The sequence below is a fragment of the Malaclemys terrapin genome, chromosome 3 (assembly GCF_027887155.1).
Source record: "Malaclemys terrapin pileata isolate rMalTer1 chromosome 3, rMalTer1.hap1, whole genome shotgun sequence".
Taxonomy (NCBI): domain Eukaryota; kingdom Metazoa; phylum Chordata; order Testudines; family Emydidae; genus Malaclemys; species Malaclemys terrapin.
In genome coordinates, this window is record NC_071507.1 from 179,679,330 (window position 1) to 179,702,883 (window position 23,554).

General features: G+C 43.3%; 1 protein-coding gene across 6 annotated transcripts in view; it reads left to right on the plus strand.

Moving 5' to 3' along the window:
* The first annotated feature begins 268 nt into the window (after nt 1–268).
* LPIN1 (lipin 1) overlaps nt 269–23,554 on the plus strand; it is a 108,442-nt gene continuing 85,156 nt past the window's right edge. For 3 of the 6 annotated variants that reach the window (XM_054021981.1, XM_054021973.1, XM_054021979.1), the window contains exon 1: nt 269–418. In XM_054021981.1, the coding sequence (XP_053877956.1) occupies nt 338–418 (81 nt within the window). In that variant the 5' untranslated portion in view covers nt 269–337. Of the gene's footprint in view, nt 419–11,471; nt 11,643–11,863; nt 11,868–12,293; nt 12,423–23,554 lie in introns of those variants that run through there. The other 3 variants (XM_054021975.1, XM_054021976.1, XM_054021974.1) reach the window with 3 other exon arrangements.

The window sequence follows — 23,554 nt, forward strand, 5'->3', positions numbered from 1 at the left end:
CAGAAAAAACCCTTTCAAAATAAGAAAGAAACCATCCATCTGGAAGGTGTTTTGTGTCTGTAATGCCGCCTTCCTTCCACTGAAGCTTGTGACTCAATTGGAATACTTGAGGAGTCAGTTGAAAGGAAAGTGTGCACTAGCTTATTGGGCTCATGTTTCTTGCTCTGGCTTCGGTTCCAAGAACTTGAGCAGGTAAAATTAGCAAGCAAACATGAGCACAGTGAAATTATTTTCTCTGGATCTTTGTTGTCAACAACTATTACTTGAAGGCAGCATTTTTGTTTATGACCAAAGCAAAACCCAGTTTTAGCACTCCTGGGTAAAGAATTCCCTGGGAATGGAGGAAAATGATCATCTCAAGATGTCGTCCGGAGACGCAGGACACAGAGGAACCCCTGCAGAATCTTCTTGGTCTTGGGTAAGGCCTTATAATCTAAACCTACATACACAACATTTTCAAGCAGTAGAAGAGTTTTACTAACTATGGTATAAAACCTCATATATCAGACAGAATAGAACTGGTAGGACTTGTATCTACTCCACTTTTCTCCAGCAGTGTAAGTGTTTAACTGATGATTTGATTTTCATTTCTATTTCCACCAACAGACATTTACAAATATATTTGAAATGGGGAGGAGGATGTGTTACTTAATCATGCTGCAGATCCACACATTGGAGACTTCAGGGCAAGCAATGCTGTGCATTTACAGTTCACTTTGAGAACCTGTTGGCTGAATAAAGCATTGCTGGTTGTATACTTAGAAGATGATCAATGCTCTAAAGTCAGTTTTAACTTTTTTGTAGAAATGTAACTCTGAATTTCCGGATTTTAAAGAAGGGTTAATTTTGTTAATCTTTACATGTAAAAATGTCCTGGCTTTTAATTTTAATGCATAATGCCAATGTTCTACCAAGGCTGATTTCTTAAATGGTATGTATTTACACTCATAATGGGTGGGAGGGATAGCTCAGTGCTTTGAGCATTGATCTGCTAAACCCAGGGTTGTGAGTTCAATCCTTGAGGGGGCCATTTAGGGATCTGGGACAAAAAGCTGTCTGGGGATTGGTCCTGTTTTGAGCAGGGGGTTGGACTAGATGACCTCCTGAGATCCCTTCCAACCCTGATGTTCTATGATTAAGACAAAGTTATTGTCTTGGAATGTCCCTAGTATTTTTTTAATTGTTAAGGAAAAATATCACAAATATTGCTACATGGAACTATTTATTCTGCACTGAATTGACAACTGTGTAATGGGCATATTTTGAACTTTTGCTCGCAACAGATGCACTATAGTTCATTCAAAGGAACTACTGTTGACTTCTTAAGTTCTTAAACCTGAAGTTCTGCTGAGAACTTTAAAGAGTGTGGCAGTTTTGCCTCCACAAACTTATTGAAGTGCTTACACTCAGTAGGAGTATGGTGACTAGTTCAACTGTAGAAATCTCTTAGGAGATGCAGAAGATTATAGACCTTAGCATCCATAAGAGAACTCATGTATTTGAGTCCACAGTAAATAACTCCACAATCAAACCTTCCCCCAAATATTGAAAGATGCTAATTCTAACAGAGGATAGAATAATAATGCACATTTGGTGTGTCTAGGCCAAGCTATTTTTTATTTTTAAAGATGGTATGTTATCAAAATAATCTCCCCAAAGTGAAAATTCTCTCACTTTTAGAAATACCCTCAAAAATGCTTCCTCTGATTCACTGCAGAGACCACACACATAAAATGTCATGCAAAGGGGAATGTAGAGGGGGTCAAACATAATTTTCCTTTTTGGGGAGAGGACTGGAGAAATAATCTCATAAAACAGAGACAAATTATGTCACGTAATGCATCACTGGAAGGAGCGCATGTAACTTGTCTCTGAGCGCAGTATAGGAATTTAAATAGAACCATCACTCAGTCTTATAATAGAAATCTAGTTAAGAGCTTAACAAACCACCATTGTTGTTCATTATAGGATAAGTAGGAAGGATGGACTATGGATTAGAAACTTGCATAACTAGTTCTGTCTCTTTGCCCTCTTTGATTATTTTCTAGCAGTTACAAGAAACATTGTTTCAGGAGAAAATGCTAAATGATGTTTGCCTTTATGCTAATGTATTATATGGGCCCCCTGATGAATCAAGGACTTACAAACTGCTCAAATTCAGACTCAGTGGAATAGAACTAGAAACCTAAATTACAACACAATTATTTAGTCTATGGTTCTGGCATATCTTACATCTTTTTTATAAAATTCCAGGTAAATCCAACAGCTGTGTTTACATGGCCATTAGCAGGCCTTTGGATTTGGGTTTATAATGCAGCAGATGATGATATGGTGAACTGCAAAATGCACTAGTGTAGAGAGATGGGAAAAAACTGGTATAGGTTCAATCATTCCCTTCCTCCTACGGGAAGGGGAATAAATCATTGCGAGGCCCCTAATGGTGTCTGCTGACATCCTTCCCACCCCCCTCAACTCCCAACAATAAGGATTTGCTGGAGCTGTGCTACCAGAGCTTCTGCAGCCAGCAGCTTACCCCAGGACCAACCAGCCAGGGAGTTGGCAGGGTAGAGAAAAGTAGTAGAATGTCTGTCTGTATCACCTTTGCATCCTTAGCTCTGCAGGACTAGTGTGTGAGGGTAACCCTGCTGCTGCTCTGTGGGGTCTGAGCGAAGAGGGAACGCACAGTTTGGACACAGCTGAGTCAAAATCTGAATTTCAGAAATGAAACCCATCCACACAAAAAATCCTTTCTTCTTAATTGGGTGGAAACTCCCATGTGAATGATGCCAGACTGATGGCAGTAGGGCCTGAACTCCTCTATCTATCCACAGTATGGACAGAACATGGGCAAGGGCAGTATAAGGTGTCTAGGTTAGTTAATCTCTACACCCAGTCAATAGCTAGCCTCTTGTCTATTCTATTTATGATTTTTATGATAGGCCCTTTCCCATGGCATCTGAGCACCTGTTGAAATTGGCCCCAAGGGGACTTAGTGTTGGGACTTATCTACATGGGGAAGCTATTGGGACTTAAGCTAGGGTGTGAATGTAGAGTACCCCAGACATTCTTATTCTGCATTAACAGTGTCCATATGAGGAGCTAGTGTGGAATAACTATGCAGCAATAGCTATTTTGGGCTACTTCCCCATGTAGACAAGCTCTTAGTTCCAACTGGCGGTGTTTTCCATGATGTGGGCACATGTCCACACTTGCAAACTGGAAGGATACCATACCTCTCTCACTCCAGCCATCACATGATAACCGTTTTTGATCATTACTGATTTGGTTTGGTTTTAACCTGTGACCTAAATACATTAATATGTACTTGCCTGGTCAGCATCTCCCACTGGCTAGATTAGGTGGCTCCCTGCCTGGCATGCTATCTTTGTGGTCATAGTTAAAGGCACCTATTTCTCCCCATTTATTGGATAGGAGCCTAGGCACTGAATTCAGGCTCTGTAGATCTCTGTGTTGTCCCTGTGACTTTCTAGGGCTGAGGTATAGGAAACTTTATAAAATATATTGCAAATGAAAATGCAAGCTGTGGAAAAATGAATTGCTTGGCTGAGAAGTGATCAAACACTTGAACAGGAAAAGAGAGAGCTGAGAGGGGATGGAAATGTACCAGGTTTCCTCTTACAAATAAATCACTGTAATCTGCAAGCATCTTGGAGGTAAAGAAGGTGTCTTTTGCAAGGCACTGAATGTCATGAGTGCCTTCAGTGCAACATGAACCTCCTGGCCAGTTTCTGAAACACCAAGGACATGAACAGTTGTCACATTTGAGAGTTCTGCTCAAAATATGAAGTGTTAAAGGCCTAGATTCATCAAAGGGATTTTGGTAGCAACAACCAATCTGCAGAACTTTTGTGCAGATCAGCCATATAATGCTTATGGGTGCAGGTGTGAAAGAAATGCACATAGAACATTTTCTCTTTCATTTAATGTAACAGTTTGCATATTTTTGAAAATTGAAGCTATTCATTTCCATTTCCTACGCAATACAAACCTTAATGTAATTCTCTGGCTGGCTGTCTTAGGGCAGGTCTACACTTAAAATGGTGCCTCAGTCCAGCTGCAGCGGTGCCACTTCAGTGCTTAAGTGAAGATCCTGATGGGAGAGCCTCTCCCGTCAGCATAGTTAATCACCTGCATGAGAGGTGGTAGCTGTGTCGATGGGAGAAGCTCTCCCGCTGACATAGTGCTGTCTACACCAGGGGTTCGAGTGGTCTCACTGTGTTGCTCAGGGGGGTGGATTTTTCACACCCATGAGTGACATAATTGTACCAATATAAGTCTGTAGTGTAGATCTGGCCTCAGGGTTTTATCCTGTTGCCCATCATTGTAGTATCTGAGCACCCTGAACATCAAATCAACAGCATAGTCCCTAGTGGATGTCCCAGAGTCTCTGGCTCTTCTCCCTTTGATGGGTAAAAGATCTGTTTGGGGGTGGGGAAGTGGGATTGGTTTAGTTTTTACATTTTATTCATTTTTTCTTTTTTGGGCTATGAAGGTGTTGGGGCAGAAGGGGTGTCAGAGTTGTGTCAGTCTCTAATACTTTCATAATACTTTACTAAAGAACCCAGTTCTGGTGTCTGTGTGCCCTGCAATAATACCACTTAGCAGTTACAGCACTTTGAATCATCGCTGCTTAACAAACGGCAGCTTTATCTACACAGCCACCTTGGCCGGCAGTGGTGCAAGAATGTTCAGTACTAAAACCACAGGCCTTTCCCCCTGGAGCTAAAGGAGAACTCTCCCAGTGGTCACTGAGTAGCAGGAGGTTATAGTCACTGTGGCTGGGCACTGAAGGTAGATTTGATCACTAGCAATAATGGAGTATACCACACAAGCATTTTACAAACACATTCTCAGGTCTCTGTGAGGAAGGCAAGGAAGTCTTCTATAGATGCATTTATTTAGATGTTTATATAGACACCTGTTTTCAGGAAGGCCTGGCAGGCTGAGGTTTTAATCAGTATTTATAGAGCACCAAAATTTTGCATGCTGCTTTAGGGTCTGTTCCACATTGTAGTCAATGCAATGGTTTCCACTGGCTTTGAATTTTACAGAGATACAACTAGATCTGTTCTCTGCCTCAAAGAGCTTACAGTCTACATGCAAGACACCTAGAAAATGAAGAAAAGACAAAGGAAGTAGCAGAGATTGGACACTCTCCTTCTGAGAGTCATATCGGCTACCCTTATCAATTTTCCCTTGGCACTTTTCTCAAACATATCAGTGAAACTTTACTTTTTATCTCTATAAGCAGGGAATGAATTCTTCCCTAACAGCTAGCTGAGAGAGGGAGAGACTTTGGGTGAGTTTATGTAAATACAGTTTGCTCCTGCTCTGCTTAGATATCCAGCAAATAAAGCGTTGTTGGGTTTTTTTTTGTTTTTTTTTACTCAAAGTAACCAACTTTGTCTGGTGATGGGTTACAAATCACTTTAGTACTGAATGCAGGAGTAGTGAAATGTTTTTACCAAAATGTTGTAATTATTGTAGGAATACAGGGAAGCAGGACTGTGCTTAACCTGTCCCAAGTAAGGGAGGGGTCACCTTTACCTGAAAGGACCTCGTTAAGCCAGGGGCTCGAATGCCAGAGCCCTGTGAAGGTAAGAGGGGTGGGGACAGGTGTCTCAGCCAGGAGGATTGCAAACCCTCCCTAAGGGTTCTCCTGATCTGGTTTAATCTGTTCCTCCCCAATGTTCAAAGAAATAGCTAAATAGGCTTCATTAGCAGCCTCTTTTGTTATTTTAAATGATCAATCAGAGCTGAAATCAATTGAGATGGGGCAGTGTTTCTACCCAGCCTGGAAATCACCAAGACTGATGTGCAGAAGTCACAGCAGAGAGGCAGGTGGCAGCAAAAAGTGACTGACAGTCAGCTGGCAACTGAGTGGCTGAAGAGGTTCAGTGAGTGGCCAGCAAGGTGGCTGATGGAGAGGCGCAGAGAGTGGCCAGCAGGTGAGTGCCTGAGCCGTGGAGCAAGTAAGGTTCCTCCTTACCCCCACCCAGGGTGGGAGGTGAACTCTGCAGATGCACCTCTGAATTCTGGGTCTGCACTGACCAAGGACAGCAACTGTGAGTGGAGTGCAGAGAAGGGACTGGCACGTGAAAGAGACTTTTGGATTGCTGAACTTAAGAACCTGAGGGAAAAGGACACTGCACAACTTACTTGAGGGTGGGTCTTTTGCTCATGGTTTATGTTATGAACCCTGTTTGCTGTGTTTTCCCAAATTAATGCTGAGTTACTTTCCTCCTTTTATTAAAAGTTTCTTTTCTACACTCAGACTTTGTGCTTGTGAGTGGGGCAGTATTGCCTCTCAGAGGCACCCAGGGATGGTGTGTAATTTTCCCAGGTTACTGGGTGGGGGCTCGAGCCGCTTCTGTGTTGTATTGATGGAAAGGTATTGAACTCAGCCCTGTTGCTGCTGGCTCCGCCTGGCAGAAAGGTTACATCTGGATTTTAACATTAGTGGGAAAATAAAGTTATTTCCTGGACACACACCATGAACTCCTTGTCAGTGTGATGGAACAGCAACAGCGACTTGTAGCACCGCTTATTATTTAATACTACTTCATGTAATTAGTGGCTTATTTAGTAAAACACCATACAAGAATCAATCTAGTTAATCCCATCCTGTTGAGCTCTAGCCCTTAGATGGGAAGGAAAACTGACGTAAATAAATCTCTTTATTCCCCGGACATTTAAAGGACTGTAAAATATTTAAAAAGTAAAATAAAAACCAGAACAGAGATTCCAGATGATTTCCCTCCCTTCTATTTTAGAATCAGAGAATCTGAAATGTAGGGCTGGAAAGGACCTTGATAGTCATCAGGGCTAGTCCCTGCACTAAGGCAGGACTAAGTATTATCTAAACCATCCCTGCCAGGTGTTTTGTTTTCTTTTTGTTTCCCATTCCTCACTAACAAACTCTTGGGCTGATCTCGGATTCCCAATATGGCTCATTGAAATCAATAGGAGTTTTGTGTGTGTAAAGAAACAGGAGCAAGTTGCTAAATAAAATAATCGCCAACACCTTAACTCAGTAGGATTACTGGAAAAATGCCTCTAATGTTATCTTACTATTACAGGTTTTGGTTGGTATCAACATTTCATACAAGATGGTATAGTTAAAATTAACCTTTATTTGAAAGCTTTGAGCCCAGTGCTTCATGCACTTCAACCATTCCCTATTCTAGTTCAGCATATGGAGTTCTGCACGGTTGGGTCTCCTAGTTTGACTTCCACACCTGACTTGAAGAACGCCTATCAAGGTATTCAGCTGCAATCTCTCTCTCTTTTATTTGGCTAAAGCGCAGTGCTGAGTTTGTAGAATCACAGCTGCGAGTTATTGATGTAGGAACTGAACGTTTGCTGCCCTGTGCATATCGTGAATGCAGCGGAATCTAGTAGTATGTGTGCTGGTCTAATCAAAAGCGGCTGTGTATACTGCTATCGGAGGGGTGTCATTGAAGCACGTGTAGATACATATGAGTTAGCTTTAATCTAGCTAGCTCATATACTGATAGCAGTGAATTCGGGCGACATGGACTTCAGTGGGGCTAGTCACCTGGATAATTACTCAGGGTCCCAGGAGAGCTTATACAGCCCGTGCTGCTGGCTTCATCATTAGCCAGCTCAGGTCTATCTGTGCTGCAATCATCTTCCCCTCCCTGCTTTGCCATGGAGATATTGTTTATTCATGAGGTCCTGAATAAACAAAAGTCAAAGGAGAGCGAACAAACCAAATGGTAGAGACTGGTCCAGCAGAACTTTACTCATATGAGTAATCTCCTTGAAGTCAATTAGACTCATCACATGAATAATGACTACTGGTAGGGGTATGATTTTGCAGGCTCTGACCCCTTTTTTTGGTGTATACTGTGTTACTGTTTTACTTTTTCTCCTCTCTTCCTCATTGGCAGCATCAGTCTGGCACGTGTAGCCTTTGAGTTAAATGGTAGATGTGCGCACAGTGTTTAATGCACAAACCAAGCATGAGATTTTAATATTTTGTTAATGATTTTCAATAATGATCCAGTTTCATGAAAAGCACATAGATTCATTTTCACTCTAAACCAGTGGTTTTCAACCTGTGGTCCGCAGACCCCTTGGGGTCCGCAGACTATGTGTAAGGGATCTGCAAAAGGTTGTTGTTGTTACCATAGAACAGTGGCTTTCAAACTGTGGTCTATGGACCCCTCTAGGGGTCTGCAAACTTTCGAAAGAGTTCACACCTCCATTTGACATTTTTAGGGGGAGTCCGCAAATGAAAAAAGATTGAAAACCACTGATCTAAACTGTTCATATGTTTGAATTTAAAATATGATTTATTCATTTTTTAAATTTCAAAATGGCTTTCGGGCAAAAATAAATTTATGTTGCAAACCTCTGAAATCTGGAATGGTTTTGATGAAAATAGCCTTTTTATAAAAATGATTCACAAGAAACCAAATTTGTGGGTCACAAAATGGCCTGGAATTAAATGAACATTGTCAGATAAAATTCCATATGCACCCTTCTGACTTTTTAATACTCTTTTGATAAACCAAGCGCTCTAAAGCTCGAGATAGCTGAAACAAAAGTGACCTCCAGTGGCTACATGTATTATTTCTGGCTGATGTCAATTTCTCTTCTTTTTTGTTAGTACAGTGGTTTTCAACCTTTTTTCATTTGCGGACTCCTAAAAAATTTGAATGGAGGTGCAGACTCCTTTGGAAATCTTAGACAAAGTCTGCAGACCCCCAGGGGTTTGTGGACTACAAGTTGAAAACCACTATGTTGGAAGACAGGCAGAGTAAAATCTCAGTTACGTTTTGGGATATGAATGTTTCATTCATAGTGAAAACACTGAGGGTACAAAACAATCTTACAAAGTCTAAATATCAGTGTCTGTATATAATAGATGTAGAACTTCCACAGTTGAGCTCTGACCCTGTTAGGTGAATTATGGGGGCAGACCCTTGACCTGACACAGAGCCGCACTGAAATCAGTGGGACTCTGCACAGATGCCAGGTTCCCTCTACACTGTTCTCTTTGTAGGACTGAGGCCTAGTTTGCTAACTCTGTGTAGTAAAACCTTGCACTGATGAAGCTATGTAAGTAGCAAGTAGCAAGCTAATACAGGTTGTGAAATATGCTGTTAAATAATAATTTCTGAGAAGTTATGCTGTCAAGAATCAGAGGCAGGCTTCTCAAGGTGAATTTGTACACACAAATTCAAGCTCCAATTGTGAATTTTTTGTCAAAACAGTAATAAAACTGTATATTTAATTTTATCAATACCTTATTATTTATTACTACTATCGTCTTATTATTTGGGAAACTTCTCTGCAGGAACCTCTAGTCACTTAGAGCCAGATTTTTGAAGGTCCTTAGACAATTAAATATGTAGCTAGGAGCCTAGTGGGATTTTCAAATCATCTAAGCAGGTTGGGCAACTAAACTATCCTTAACATTTTTCAGAGTGGTAGCCATGTTAGTCTATATCAGCAAAAACAACGAGGAGTCCTTGTGACACCTTAGAGACTAACAAATTTATTTGGGCATAAGCTTTTGTGGGCTAAAACCCACTTCATCAGATGCATGGAGTGAAAAATACAGTACGCAGAATGTATGTATATTATAGCACATGAAAAGATGGGAGTAGCCTTACCAAGTGTGTGTGTGGCGGGATGGGGGTCAGTGCTAATGAGCCAATTCAATTAAAGTGGAAGTGGCCTATTCTCAACAGTTGACAAGAAAGGGTGAATACCAAGGGAGGGAAATTACTTTTGTAGTGCTAACAAGGCCAATGTAATCAAGGTGGCCCATTTCCAACAGCTGACAAGAAGGTGTGAGTATCAGCAGAGGAAAAATTACATTTTGTAGTGAACCAGCCACTCCCAGTCTTTATTTCGGCCTAATTTGATGGTGTCCAGTTTGCAAATTAATTCCAGTTCTGCAGTTTCTCATTGGAGTCTGTTTTTGAAGTTTTTTTCTTAAAGAATTGCCACTTTTAAGTCTCCTATTGAGTGTCCAGGGAGATTGAAGTGTTCTCCTACTGGTTTTTAAATGTTACGATTCTTGATGTCTGATTTGTGTCTGATTTGTGATCTACAACCTATCCTGAAGGACAAACCTTCGCTCTCACAGAACTTGGGAGACAGGTCAGTCCTCTCTTACAGACAGCCCCCCAACCTGAAGCAAATACTCACCAGCAACAACAAAACACTAACCCAGGAACAAATCCCTGCAACAAATCCTGTTGCCAACTCTGTCCGCATATCTATTCAAGGGACACCATCATAGGACCTAACCACATCAGCCACACCATCGGGGGCTCGTTCACCTGTACATCTACCAATGTGATATATGCCATCATGGGCCAGACAGTCTCTATGCAAAAGAAAAAATGGACACTATCCTTGATTTCAATGGGAATTAGGTGCCAAAATACCGTTGTGAATCCCACCTACGGGCCTTTGAAAGTCTGGCCCTTAGTCTCTCTGTACAGCAGTTCCTCATATGTAAAACGGGATAATAGCACTTCTCTACCTCACAGGTGTGTTGTGCAGATAAGCACATTAAAAATTGTGAGATGCTCGGATGCAACAGCGAGCATGGGAGCCACGTAAGCAGCTTAGATAGCTAGCTAGATAGTGAGGGGCTCTCATTTCAGGGTAAACTTTTAACTCTCTCTTGCTCTGCCAACTTCTCCTTTCAAGTTGTCCTGTCTTGAGGATGTCTGACTGGATCTTTCCTGGAAAGTCAGTTCTACTTGTTATTCACTGAACATTTTTGTTTGGACAAAAAATGGCAGAGCACTTACAAAGCCCTTCTTTTAAAGCTTTTCATTTGTGTGTATATTAGAGAGATGCTTTTCAGGTACCACAGACATGTAAACTATAGCAGTGTGGCCTAGTGGGCATCACGCTGGACTGGGTTTCAGGAGACCTGGGTTCTATTCTGGTTCAACCATTGGTTGAGCTTGGTCAGGTCAGCCACCTCTCTTGCCTCAGTTTCCCCATCTGTAAAATGGGGATAATAATGCTGCCCTCCTTTGTAAAGTGCTTTGAGACCTACTGATGCAAAGAGCTATATAAGCACTAGGGATGATGATGACTAAATATACTGTATAGTGCAAAATAACGCCCATCCCTTATGGAAAAGTATAAAAAATAACATTAGGATAAAGCAGCAGGAAGAGTAAAAGAGAAATTATCTTATTTTCAAATTCACTGCCCGCTATGCTTTCATCCAGCACTCCTGTGTTAGATTTGTGATGTCGGAGCACTCCAGCTGGTAGAATAGAACCTGAAGAGATGTCCACAAAGCATTTCTACAGAGGGAGGGTGAGGATGAGGGGGTGTGTGTGTGTGTGTGCGCGCGTGCTACATGCTTTACTCATTTGTGAGTCTAACTGCTCTCAAGTTCAGTGTGGAGCTGGGGACTCACTGAGAAGGTTATTGGTGCTAAGACTTGGTAAATGGTGACAGGAGTGAAAAGGGACAACTTGATTACTCTGTTTTTGAAGTCCCTTCTTGAGAGTATTGGAAGATTTAAAAGGAGAGCACTGCACATTCTCGCACATAGAGTCTGAAAGAAACCTAGAAGAAATTTCCAGAGGGTTCTAAATTTCTGAGAGATGTTGGTAAGTCTTCTTATAATAGCTGACTTAGCTTAGGAATTATTTGGTTAACAATTTACTGTTGATGTATTTTTCCTGTAATATACACAGTCATCTTCTTTCTGTTGTTGTGTGTACATAGGTCAATTCCTGTTGATACCAAATCTTATGATATTTTTTGCTTGTTTGTACATATTCTGCCCACAGCATTACATTTCAAAGGAGCGTGATCCTGTAACCCTTGCTCATGTGAGTAATACCATTGATTTCAACATTCCTCCTCCTCTGATGTGTGCTGGTTTAGAGAGTGGGTATGATCGACACATTTCAAAAGATTAGGAGCTAGCAGAGTGTTGAAAGCAGTCCCTGAGAATCTGTGAAGTACAAAGAAGAGGGAAGTGGGGGGTGGAGGGGACGGGAAGGGCTGGACTTTTATCATAGAATAGCCCAGTGGCAGAGAGAGAGAGAGAGGTGATTTATTAATAGAAGTTTGGCAGACATACTGTACCAATATTTAATGACTGCAGGAACAAGACTAGATCAGGTTTCTAATTTCTGGCTGACACCACTTGCCCAATGGGTGATAGGTTAACAGAGAAGGGGAACAGAACAGTCAATTTTAGATACTCAGTGTTTTATGTTGGGGGGGCAGCTTTAGGAGAAAGGAACGTTTTTACAGGCACACTGAGCCTGGAAAGATTTGTGGACTGAGGATCCAGTTTAGCAAAGTACTTAAGCAAGTGTTTAACTCTGAGAATGTTGGTAATCCCACTGGAGTCAATGGGACAACTCACATGTTTAAAGGTGAGCTCGTGCTTTGCTGAATAGGAGCCTAACTGTGTTTCTGGGAGAAAGGCAGCGTTAAAGATGGAAGCTTCGGACAGAGGGCAGAGTATGAGAGAAAGTATAGGAGAAAATGCAGGCAGGGACAGTGTAGAATAGAGGCTTAAAAAGTGATGATGGGGACCTTGAATCTGAGGCATAAAAGGAGAAGCCAGTGAATGGATTTGAGGGTAGGTGGGGTGACAGATCAGAGAACATGTCATTAAGGGACCATATAAGATCCGTGAAACATTTTACTCCAAATTAAGCCCTCAAAATATGATTGAGAAGCACTTAACTGGTGCATTGGCCTTGTGCTAGTCCTCTGCAGAGGGGTGAATGTGTACATTCGCATGGAAAGTGTAGCCTGGTATAGACAGGGAAAGGTGGACGTATACAGCCTATTCAGGAAATAATTTCATAGCAGTGCTGGTGGCTGAGATAAATTTACAAATGAAAAGGTTTGGAGCTGCTTGTCTGCGTGGAGAGGCAAATAATGTCAAAGAGTGTTTTTATATTTTCCTGTAAAAGCAGCAAAGAGTCCTGTGGCTCTTATAGACTAACAGACGTATTGGAGCATGAGCTTTCGTGGGTGAATACCCACTTCTTTGCATGCATGTTGTGGAAATTTCCAGAGGCAGGTATAAATATGCAAACAAGAGTGAGTCAGGCTAGAGATAACGAGGTTAGTTCAATCAGGGAGGCCCTCTTCTAGCAGTTGAGGTGTGAACACCAAGGGAAGAGAAACTGCTTTTGTAGTTGGCTAGCCATTCACAGTTTTTGTTTAATCCTGATCTGATGGTGTCAAATTTGCAAATGAACTGGAGCTCAGCAGTTTCTCTTTGGAATCTGGTCCTGAAGTTTTTTTGTTGCAGGATGGCTACCTTTAAATCTGCTATTGTGTGTCCAGAGAGGTTGAAGTGTTCTCCTACAGGTTTTTGTATATTGCCATTCCTAATATCTGATTTGTGTCCATTTATCCTTTTACGTAGTGACTTTCCAGTTTGGCCGATGTACATAGCAGAGGGGCATTGCTGGCATATGATGGCGTATATTACATTGGTGGACGTGCAGGTGAATGAACCGGTGATGGTGTGGCTGATCTGGTTAGGTCCTGTGATGGTGTCGCTGGTGTAGATATGTGGGCAGAGTTGGCATTGAGGTTTGTTGCATGGATTGGTTCCTGAGTTAGAGTTACTATGGTGCGGTGTGTAGTTACTGGTGAGAACATGCATCAGATTGGCGGGTTGTCTATGGGCGAGGACTGGCCTGCCACCCAAGGCCTGTGAAAGTGAGGGATCGTTGTCCACGATGGGTTGTAGATCACTGATGATACGTTGGAGAGGTTTTAGCTGGGGACTGTATGTGATGGCCAGATTCGTGAGCTAGAATGTTTAGGTTGCTAGGAAAGGTCACAACCTGCTATTCGATTATTTGTTTCTGTTCTGTGGTGGTGCACCAGCCACGCACCATATCATGCATCTTAGCCGTCATGAAGCCCTGCGGTAGTGTGAAACTGGCCCATTAAGAATCTGGTGAATCAAGTTTTGATGTGTTTCCCAATTTGTATTTATTTTCAGTGGCTCGGTGTGGGGATCTGGGTGCACAGAGCTCGGTTGGGAGTTCTGGGTACAAAGAGGTGTGCTTGGGGCAGATGCACAGGGGTTGGGCAGATGGGGATGGGTGGGTCTGACCTGGCATCGGCCAGGGCATCCCCAGCCCCCCGCCAGTGATTTACCTCTCTGCCAGCTGCTCCGGGTGCCCAAAACTACACACCCGCACCACTGGGGAGGGCTGTGTGACTGCTCTTGCAGCTTCCCTTTGCTCCCCCCTTGGAAAGGGGACATGAATTCTGCGAGTGTGCAGTGGTGCAGAATTCCCCCAGGAGTACTTTTGACTATGGGCACACTGTGTTAGTAATGTCACTTACTGTCCCTACACATCACCTCTGTTCTCCAAAGGATCATGTTTAATGCTGGCTATGACATGCTGAGGTTGGCTGGGCAACTTGAAACAAAGCGGAAAAGAGTTGGTAGGTGACATGTTCCTTTAGCCTGGCTTTTGTCAGAACTGGAACACTGCTGTGGCCCGGGAACCTGTGGATCTCAAGATTCATAGATTTCAAGGCCAGTAGGGACCATTGTGGTGATCTGGTCTGACCTCCTGTGTAACACAGGCCATAGGACTCCCCCACCACCCACCAAAATTCCTAGAAGAGATCTTTTAAAATTCTTAGTGATAGCGAATCCATCATGATCCTTGATAAATTATTCCAATGGTTAATTACCCTCACTGCTAAAAATTATGCCTTATTCCCAGTCTGAATTTGTCTAGCTTCAAGTTCCAGCCATTGGATCACATCATACCTTTCCCTGCTAAATTGAGGAGCCCATTATCAAATATATGTTCCCCATGTAGGTACTTATAGACTGCAATCAAGTCCCTTGTTAATCTTCTCCCTGTTAAACTATATAGATTGAGCTCCTTGAGTCTATCATTATAAGACAGGTTTTCTAACCCTTTAATCATTCTCATGGCTCTTCTCTGAATCCTCTCCAATTTATCAACATCACTGTTGAATTGTGAACATCAGAACGGGACACAGTATTCCAGTAATGGTTGTACCAGTGCCAAATACAGAGATAAATAACCTCTCTACTACTGCTCAAGCTTCCCCGTTTATGCATCCCAGGACGGCATTACCTTTTTTGGCCAAAGTGTTGCACTGGGAGCTCATGTTCAGCTGATTATCCACCATGGCCCTCAAATCCTTTTCTGAGTCATTGCTTTCCCCGTCCTATAAGTATGGCCTACACGCTGTGTTCCCAGATGTATACATTTACAGTTCACCATATTAAAATGCATAGCGTTTGCTTCACCCAGTTTACCAAGAGATCCAGATTGCTCTGTGTCAGTGACCTGTCCTCTTCACTATTTACCACTCCCTCAATTTTTGTGTCATTTGCAAACTTTAGCAGTGATCTGCCAAAGGTCAGAGACAGGCCCTGACGCCTGGCTCACATGGCAGCTTGGGTCTGGAAAAGCCATTCTCCCCTGCTGTTGTTAGTCCCGGTGATCCCCTGTAAGGGGTCTGATCCAACTCCTATTCAAACCAATGTGAATTGGATAAGGCCCTAAATGGCTTTTTCACAATGCAGTTGGGGAACTGGAATGAGTTAAGCTGGTGAAGCCAGTTCTAACTGAAATCAGTTATCCATATATCCCTGCAGGGTTGTGGAAGTTGATACAGTCAGTACAGCCATCCCTTGCACCCCTTCCCTACCCACAGAGTCCAATATCTAGTCTGCTCTGTCATTCGGATATTACACTTGTTACTACAGGGGTTTCTGTGGGATTTAGAGTAAGGCCTTGTCTACACTACAAAGTTTTGTTAGCAAAAGTTATGCCACTTTAATTAAGGCTAGGTCTACACTAAAGGGGGGGGGCGATTTAAGATACGCACATTCAGCTACGCAAATAGCGTAGCTGAATTCGGCGTATCCTCTTCGACTTACCCCGCTGTGAGGACGGCGGCAAATCGACTGCTGCGGCTTGCCCGTCGACGGCGCTTATTCCTCCTGACGAGGTGGGAGTAAGCACGTCAATTCGGGGATCGATTTATCCGTCTAGATGAGACGCGATAAATCGATCCCTGAGAGATCGATTTCTACCCGCCGATCCGGGCGGGTATTGTAGACTAGCCCTAAAGTGCTTTAATAAAAAACGCTGTTGCATGTCCACACTAGCTCTTTGAGTCAGCAGAGCGCATCCACACTAGCAGCTCTTGCATCGACACAGTGCACTGTGGTCGCTATCCCACTATGCAACTGGCTCAGGGTGCTTTGGTGAGGGTTTGCAGTGCCTCATGGGGCAGGTACAGCATCGCATGATGCAGGTTTCTCAATCCCATCATTCTAGGGGCATCCTAGTAGATTGTCAGCCGCTTTTTTTTTTAAACTCAAGTGTGTGAGGGAGAGGAGAGTGGTGTGTCTGGTGCAGGGAAGACAGCAGGCTGCTATCCTGAGGCAAGGGAAGGGGGACATCCCCCCATGTCAGTCCCCGGCTCTGCTTGGCACAGCAGTCTCTCCAGAAGCAGCCTACTCTGCCTCCTGCCTATGGTTCTGTGATTCCCTCTGAGTTCTCCCACAGCCTCCTCAGCTGCAGGGAGCTGCATGCTGGAGCAGCTCTGAGCTCTCCATGCTGAGGAATGTCAAAGCAGCATAGCAGTGTCGTTTCCCCCCCACCACTCACACACTCTGCTCCTTGCAGCAGCAGTCTGCCTGCCCCTGTGTTCCTAGTGCCCGGCAGAACAGGAGCATTCCAATGATTTGCTCTTTGTTCTCCAAACGGAACAGCATGCTCAGCTGTCAGATACTTCCCTGGGCTTTGAAAGGGGAGGGGAGGGTGACCAGACGTCCCGATAAAATCGGAAACGTCCCGATATTTAGGTGTTTGGTCGGGACACAATTTCTCTGATATTTCACTCTGCTAGCAGCTTTTTTTTTTCTCCGCCGGTGGACCCCCCACCCCATGTGTCCTGATATTTCCTTCCTCTCATCTGGTCACCCTAGGGGAGGGGTGCATGCTTGCAGGGTAGCAGAGATCAAAACAGTGAGCAGAGCGGTCACAGCAGACATTGTGGGATACTGACGGAAGCCAGTTCTGTTGACAAAACAAACAGCAGTGTTTCTAAACTGATGCTTTGTCACTTCAACTTGATGCCTCTTGTTGAGGTGGCTTTATTTTGTTGGTAAAATATCAGCATTTTGCCACCAAAAGTAGCTTTCTAGTGTGTACACCTCCCCTGTTTTGTCGGCAAAAGGCAGCTTTTGCTGACAAAACTTTGTAGTGTAGACAAGACCTAAGACAGGAGCATGTGCCTAGAGCCACGGCTTTTGCGCTCCCGTTTGCTGAGGAAGCAGAAGGGAGTTCTCGCTCTCACATATCTACCCCTGCCCTTGCAAAATAGCTTTTTATCATCCCCTTTGCTATGCTCTATTCAGTTGTACTGTGCATATCTGATTTCCTGTAAATCATTTGTAATGTTTATCAGCTTTAGTAATGGGCCTGATCCTTGGCCTGATCATCTTTTCATGCCAGTCCTAAATGGGCAGCTGGGGCATCTCCTGGCATGGAGGAATCCATGAGTGACACAAAGCTGGCTTAACTGTCTCTTTGCTAACCCCGCCCAAGCCTCCCAGGTGTAAGGGAGGTGCTGCAGGCAGATGGAGGATGAAGGTGGCTGGAGCACACTTGCTGTGCTCCGGTGAACCCTGCCAGCATAACGGCCCCTCAGGGGCCATTACAAGCCAGTGTAATTTAGAAAGTGACAGAGGGTCCTGTGGCACCTTTAAGACTAACAGATGTATTGGAGCATAAGCTTTCGTGGGTGAATACCCACTTCGTCAGACGCTTGACGCATGCATAATTTAGAAGATTCCTGAGGATGCTCTAAAGTTGCCCTGGACTGAACCATCTCCTGATAGTTGTAGGAACTGGGGGGCAGAAAGGTGATGGAAAGCCACATCTTTTTTTCCACTAAAGATGTGCTGAACTATTCCAAGGCACCTCTTGTTCTGGCCCAATCAGTTTAATGATGACCCCTTTCCCCATCCCCACATTTTTTGTCAACACCAGGGTATCTATTTTAACCTTCTGAAGCAGCATCATGTGCTATTAAAGTGGTGCCACCTGCCCGGGCACTAAATGAAGTGAACTCATTAGGAATCCTATTGCAACGTTCTTACGCATCAGTGGGGCCATTTCTCTCTTTGAACTAATGATGTCAGTTTATAACTATTGAGAAACCCAGACATGACTTGCTCAGTAATGTGGGTGGTTTGTTTTCTGTTTTTGAAGGTGGACTGATTTTCTCATTTGAATCAGCCTGAGTGTAACCAGAACTCACCCAATGCTAGTGATCACATGTCATCTGACGGCTTCAGTGACTCACTGCAAGGGGACAGTACATTCCAGGAATGAACACACGGGATCAAGTGAACTTTTCAACTTCAGTGCTCTTCGTATCTCAGGGGTCAGGCTGCGTACCTGAATGACTGCCCGATTCTTATCACACCAGGGATCCCTGGAGTTGGCTAGTAAAACTGCTGACTTGGTGTGGCCAGTGAATCGCTTGACCAGCAGCAGCCATTTGGGTGTCTGTCCAGCTTCCTTGGACAGTGGGAACTATACACTTACACAAAAGGGAGATCTAGGGACAGTCTTTTTGTTCTGTGTTTATACTGTGCCTATCCCACCGGGGTCCTGGCCGCTGACTGGGGCTTGTAGGAGCTATGGTAATACAAATAATTAAATAACAAAATAGAACATAAGCCTCACTGGTTGTTTTTTCTTCTGTAAGCAGCACGCTGGTAATGAACTCTAATAATTAGAAGGATAAAACCAACTGCATTTTGACTATCTGCACTGACTTTCATGTTGTGTTTGCTCCATTTGTCACCTTCACACCTCCCCATGCTGTAGCGTTATTCAGAGGGGGCCGGCTCGGTGTCATATGGGCAACACTGCCACACCTTGGGAGTGCACTTTGGGCTAGGGGCAAGGAGGAGACATGCAGAGCAGGGAAATGCAAAGGGACATAACTTCAGGGAAAGGAAGTAGTGGGATATTACAGAAGACACGTCACAAACTGGGCCAGAAGTATGTCTGTCACAGGTTGCTCAGGCAGTGTTATGGGTGTCACCGGTATTCATGTAATAGTGTGTAAATCCCCATTCTGATTCATTTAATCCTGCCGCACCTCCACAGGCCTGGAAGAGCCTGACCTGAGTGAGGGATGTAGGGCGTCTTCATGGAAGGACACCCCACCTCTAGGGGCTAAGGGACCCTGAACACAACTGTGAAGGGAGGACTGGGGGAGGGAAAAGCTGAGCTGGTTTATCAAAGACTGAGGCTGACATCTCATGCCCCCACAGGGCTTGGATGGGTGGATACAGTGGCAATGGGGACTACTGGTGCTCTGAGGCTGTTGTGAGGATTGAGTATTCTGCCCTCTTGAACCCTGGGAGACCACTGCGGAGGTCCTCGTCAGGCATTCCACAGTCAGTGTTTCTACACATCTCTAGTGCAGCATAGTCTTCGGTGGTGCCTTCATTGGCCAAAGCACTGAAGCCAATCTCCAGCCCTAATGCTCTGCTCACTTACATCACTTTTACTCCAGTGTCATTCCATTGCCTGTAATGGAGTTACTCCTGCTTAAAGCTCTGCTTCAGCAAGGTGCTTAAACATGTGCCTGACTTTAAGCACATGAACACCCTGTTGAAGTTAATAGGACTACCAATGTAGTTAAAGTTGGGCACCTCGCTGAATTGGGACTGTAGACTGGCAGAAGCAGAGAATCAAGCTCTTTATGTTAAATTCTTTACAAGAATACATTGGATACTTCGTATTATGAGTACTAGTGACATTGTGAACGGTCAGACTTGTTTCAACAATAACAAATTTCAGCACAGTTGAAACATTCTGTCCATTTCCACTGAATTGATAGCACTTTTTGCCAACATCATGAAATCTTTGCATCATCATAATAAGGGGTGCAAAAGTATGGTCCTCTTTTTTCTGCTCGAAATAAAGTATGAGCAACTCGATCTCTGTGTTTGCCTTCTGGAGGAATTTCTTCACATAAGGAGGATTATTGCAGGCATTACATGAGGAAAGAGCAAAATGAGAAAAAATATGCTACAGCTTGGGTTAAGCAAGTATTTTTGCTGTCACTGAGGAAGCTCCCTTTTTTAAGCCTCTTGTTCCTCCAAGCTAGTTTTAAAATAGATCATATTTGCATAGAGTATTAGGAGGTGTTTGTTTTTTCACTGAGCTATTTACTCCTGTATTCCTCTGAGAATGGGTGTTCCCTTAAATTGCAAATCCCTCAACGAAAGCTGATTCAGAAGGAGTCCAGAAGGCCTTTGTGACTTTAGTATGCATGCAAACCTCCCCCTTCTTCCCCCACCCACAGTACAAGCTGTGGCAGTATCCTCTGGCAAAGAAGGCAGGTCTCTGGTCTTGTCATCAAAGCCACTTCACCGGTAGCTACAATACCGGTGTTTTATAGTTCAGGAGTCCAGACCTTTCATTTCCATGGTACAGCCAAGCCTAGGGAATGAAAGGCCCAAAGACATTCCTCAGCCAGATATCTCATGTGACACAATTTGGCCTTAACTACACCAATTTAAAATCTGGCACTGTTTCACCACCTTTGTTGCAGCTCAATCAGCAACAGGAGCACTAGTGTAGACAAGGTACCACTCAGCATTGTGTTTTGTTTTGCTTTTTGTTACTACTAAGCCCACGTTGAGCAGCTGTAGGTAACAAGGTGGTAGAAATACCAATTTGCCAATGCTGCTGTTCTCAAAATCTCCTGCTGTCGTGACCACCATTGGAGCTGTACTCCTGATAAAGCAATGGTGAGCTATTTCCCCAAAAGACAAGAGTGGACACAACACTAGATGCCGATTGATCTCAAAGATGAATACCAGTGTAAGTGATGTGTACTGACCAATGACCCATGATGCAGGGGACTCAGGTTACTGAAGGAAAATATTGGGGTGGAAAGTGTTCTGAAGTTGTGATTTTATTAAATTGTGGAATAGCCTGACAAGAGAAATTATAGAAGGCCAATCATTTACAGTAGACTAGACTAGACACTTGAACAACAGGTAAAACTCTAAGGGCTTGTCTACACTACCTGACAGTTCAGACTACAGGAGGTGTAAATAGTACTGTACACCAAAGCACTGTTCTGTAACTCCCCCATGTGGATAATGAGGGAGTCAATTAAAAGCTTCTTAGTTTGTGGTACCACAGTCCTCTTCAAATAGAACTATACTAACAGGAACTAGGAATCTTTTAGTTCACGTTTAGTGTCCACACCTGGGAGTTACAGACAAGCATTTTGGTGCACACTGCTACTCACACCCCTATACTCTGTCCTGCAGTTTGGCCAATGTTTTTTTTTGAGGATAAAGTCACAGAGCTCAGCAATAAGTTGTGCTGTGTCATCATCAGGGATACTGTTCCTGACGGCTTGTATTCCATCTGTATGTGGGATGTTTGTGTAGAGAGCCTCTACATCCATGGTGGCTAGGATGGTGTTTTCTGGGAGGTCACCAATGCATTGTAGTTTTCTCAGGAAATCTGTGGTGTCACGGAGATAGCTGGGAGTGCTGGTGGCATAGGGTCTGAGTAGGGAGCCCACATATCCAGACAGTACATTGGCCAAACTGGACAGTCACTACGCAAGAGGATAAACGGACACAAGTCAGATATCAGGAATGGCAATATACAAAAACCTGTAGGAGAACACTTCAACCTCCCTGGCCACAGAAGAGCAGATGTAAAGGTAGCTATCTTACAGCAAAAAAACTTCAGGACCAGACTCCAAAGAGAAACTGCTGAGCTCCAGTTTATTTGCAAATTTGACACCATCAGATCAGGATTAAACAAAGACTGTGAATGGCTATCCAACTACAGAAGCAGTTTCTCCTCCCTTGGTATTCACACCTCAACTGCTAGCAGAGCACCTCACCCTCCCTGATTGAACTAACCTCGTTATCTCCACAGTGATTTATACCTGCCTCTGGAGATTTCCATTACTTGCATCTGAAGAAGTGAGGTTCTTACCCACGAAAGCTTATGCTCCCAGTACTTCTGTTAGTCTTAAAGGTGCCACAGGACCCTCTGTTGCTTTTTACAAGTTCTAAACACTTCTGCACACACTATATTGGAAGAAAATAGCATGTAATTAAGCAAAGTAATTAACAATTATTGTTATCTATTTACGGCAGCTATAGTGTACTTATAAGCAGTTTGCCTTCTGGTGTCTAGTTGCAGCATAGTGAGAACATCAGAGTCCTAAACTTCACCATTGTGACAGATGTTTTTTCTTAGCTCTACACTATGTTTTTGAAACTATGGGAGGAGGATTCTAAGTCCAAATTTGCATGTTTGTTTGGTTTATTCAGTTATTCTGCCTGTTCTGTTGCAATGGATTTATCTCAGAATGGCACCTCAACTGATTTTTTTCAGCAAAGTCTGAAGAAAATTGTTCAAGCCGATTTTGAGTTATAGAGCAATAAAAATTACCCTGAATAAGGACCACTCAGTAACAACTCCATAGTTAAGTTTGCTCCCAGAGTTCCAATAAAATCCCTATATTCATTACCTTGATAACTTTGAATGGAATAGGTATTTTGGTGATTACTTTCAAGGTATATTAAACATTTCTGGGCGGTGGGGTGGCCATTGGAAAGTTTGAAGACAGTTGATCAAACAATTTTTAGCCGCAGTTGCTTAAATATGACTCTTAAATTGTTCAAAATGGCTAATATTTTAAATTTCTCTGATTAAAAAAAGCCTGATTGTAAAACTTCCGACCTTCAATACAGTTAAATAGCTCAGAAATCAAAAGCTAATGAAACAAACAGGCTAATTCAAAATGAAAAAAGACATTAACAAAAATTTAGCCTTGCGGTTTGAAGCCTGCATCACCCAATAGATGCTTGAGAAAGCTCTTCATGACAAGAGGTTGGCAAAACAAATTAAAATCTGCACTAAAGGCAGGGAACTACTAATAGCTTGTAGCTTCTTGCCTGGCCAACAACCACACACCACACAACAAAAACACTAACCCAGGAACCTATCCTTGCAACAAAGCCCGTTGCCAACTCTGTCCACATATCTATTCAAGGGATACCATCATAGGAATTAATCACATCAGCCACACCATCAGAGGCTCATTCACCTGCACATCTACCAATGTGATATGTGCCAGCACTGCCCCTCTGCCATGTACATTGGCCAAACTGAACAGTCTCTATGCAAAAGAATAAATGGACACAAATCAGACATCAAGAATTATAACATTCAAAAACCAGTCGGAGAATACTTCAACCTCCCTGGTCACTCAATTACAGACCTAAATTCTTCAATTCTTCAACAAAAAAACCTTCAAAAACAGACTCCAGTGAGAAACTGGAGAACTGGAATTAATTTGCAAACTTGACACCATTAAATTAAGCTTGAATAAAGACTGGGAGTGGATGGGTCATTACATGCTAATTTTTCCCCTGCTGTTACTCACACCTTCTTGTCAACTG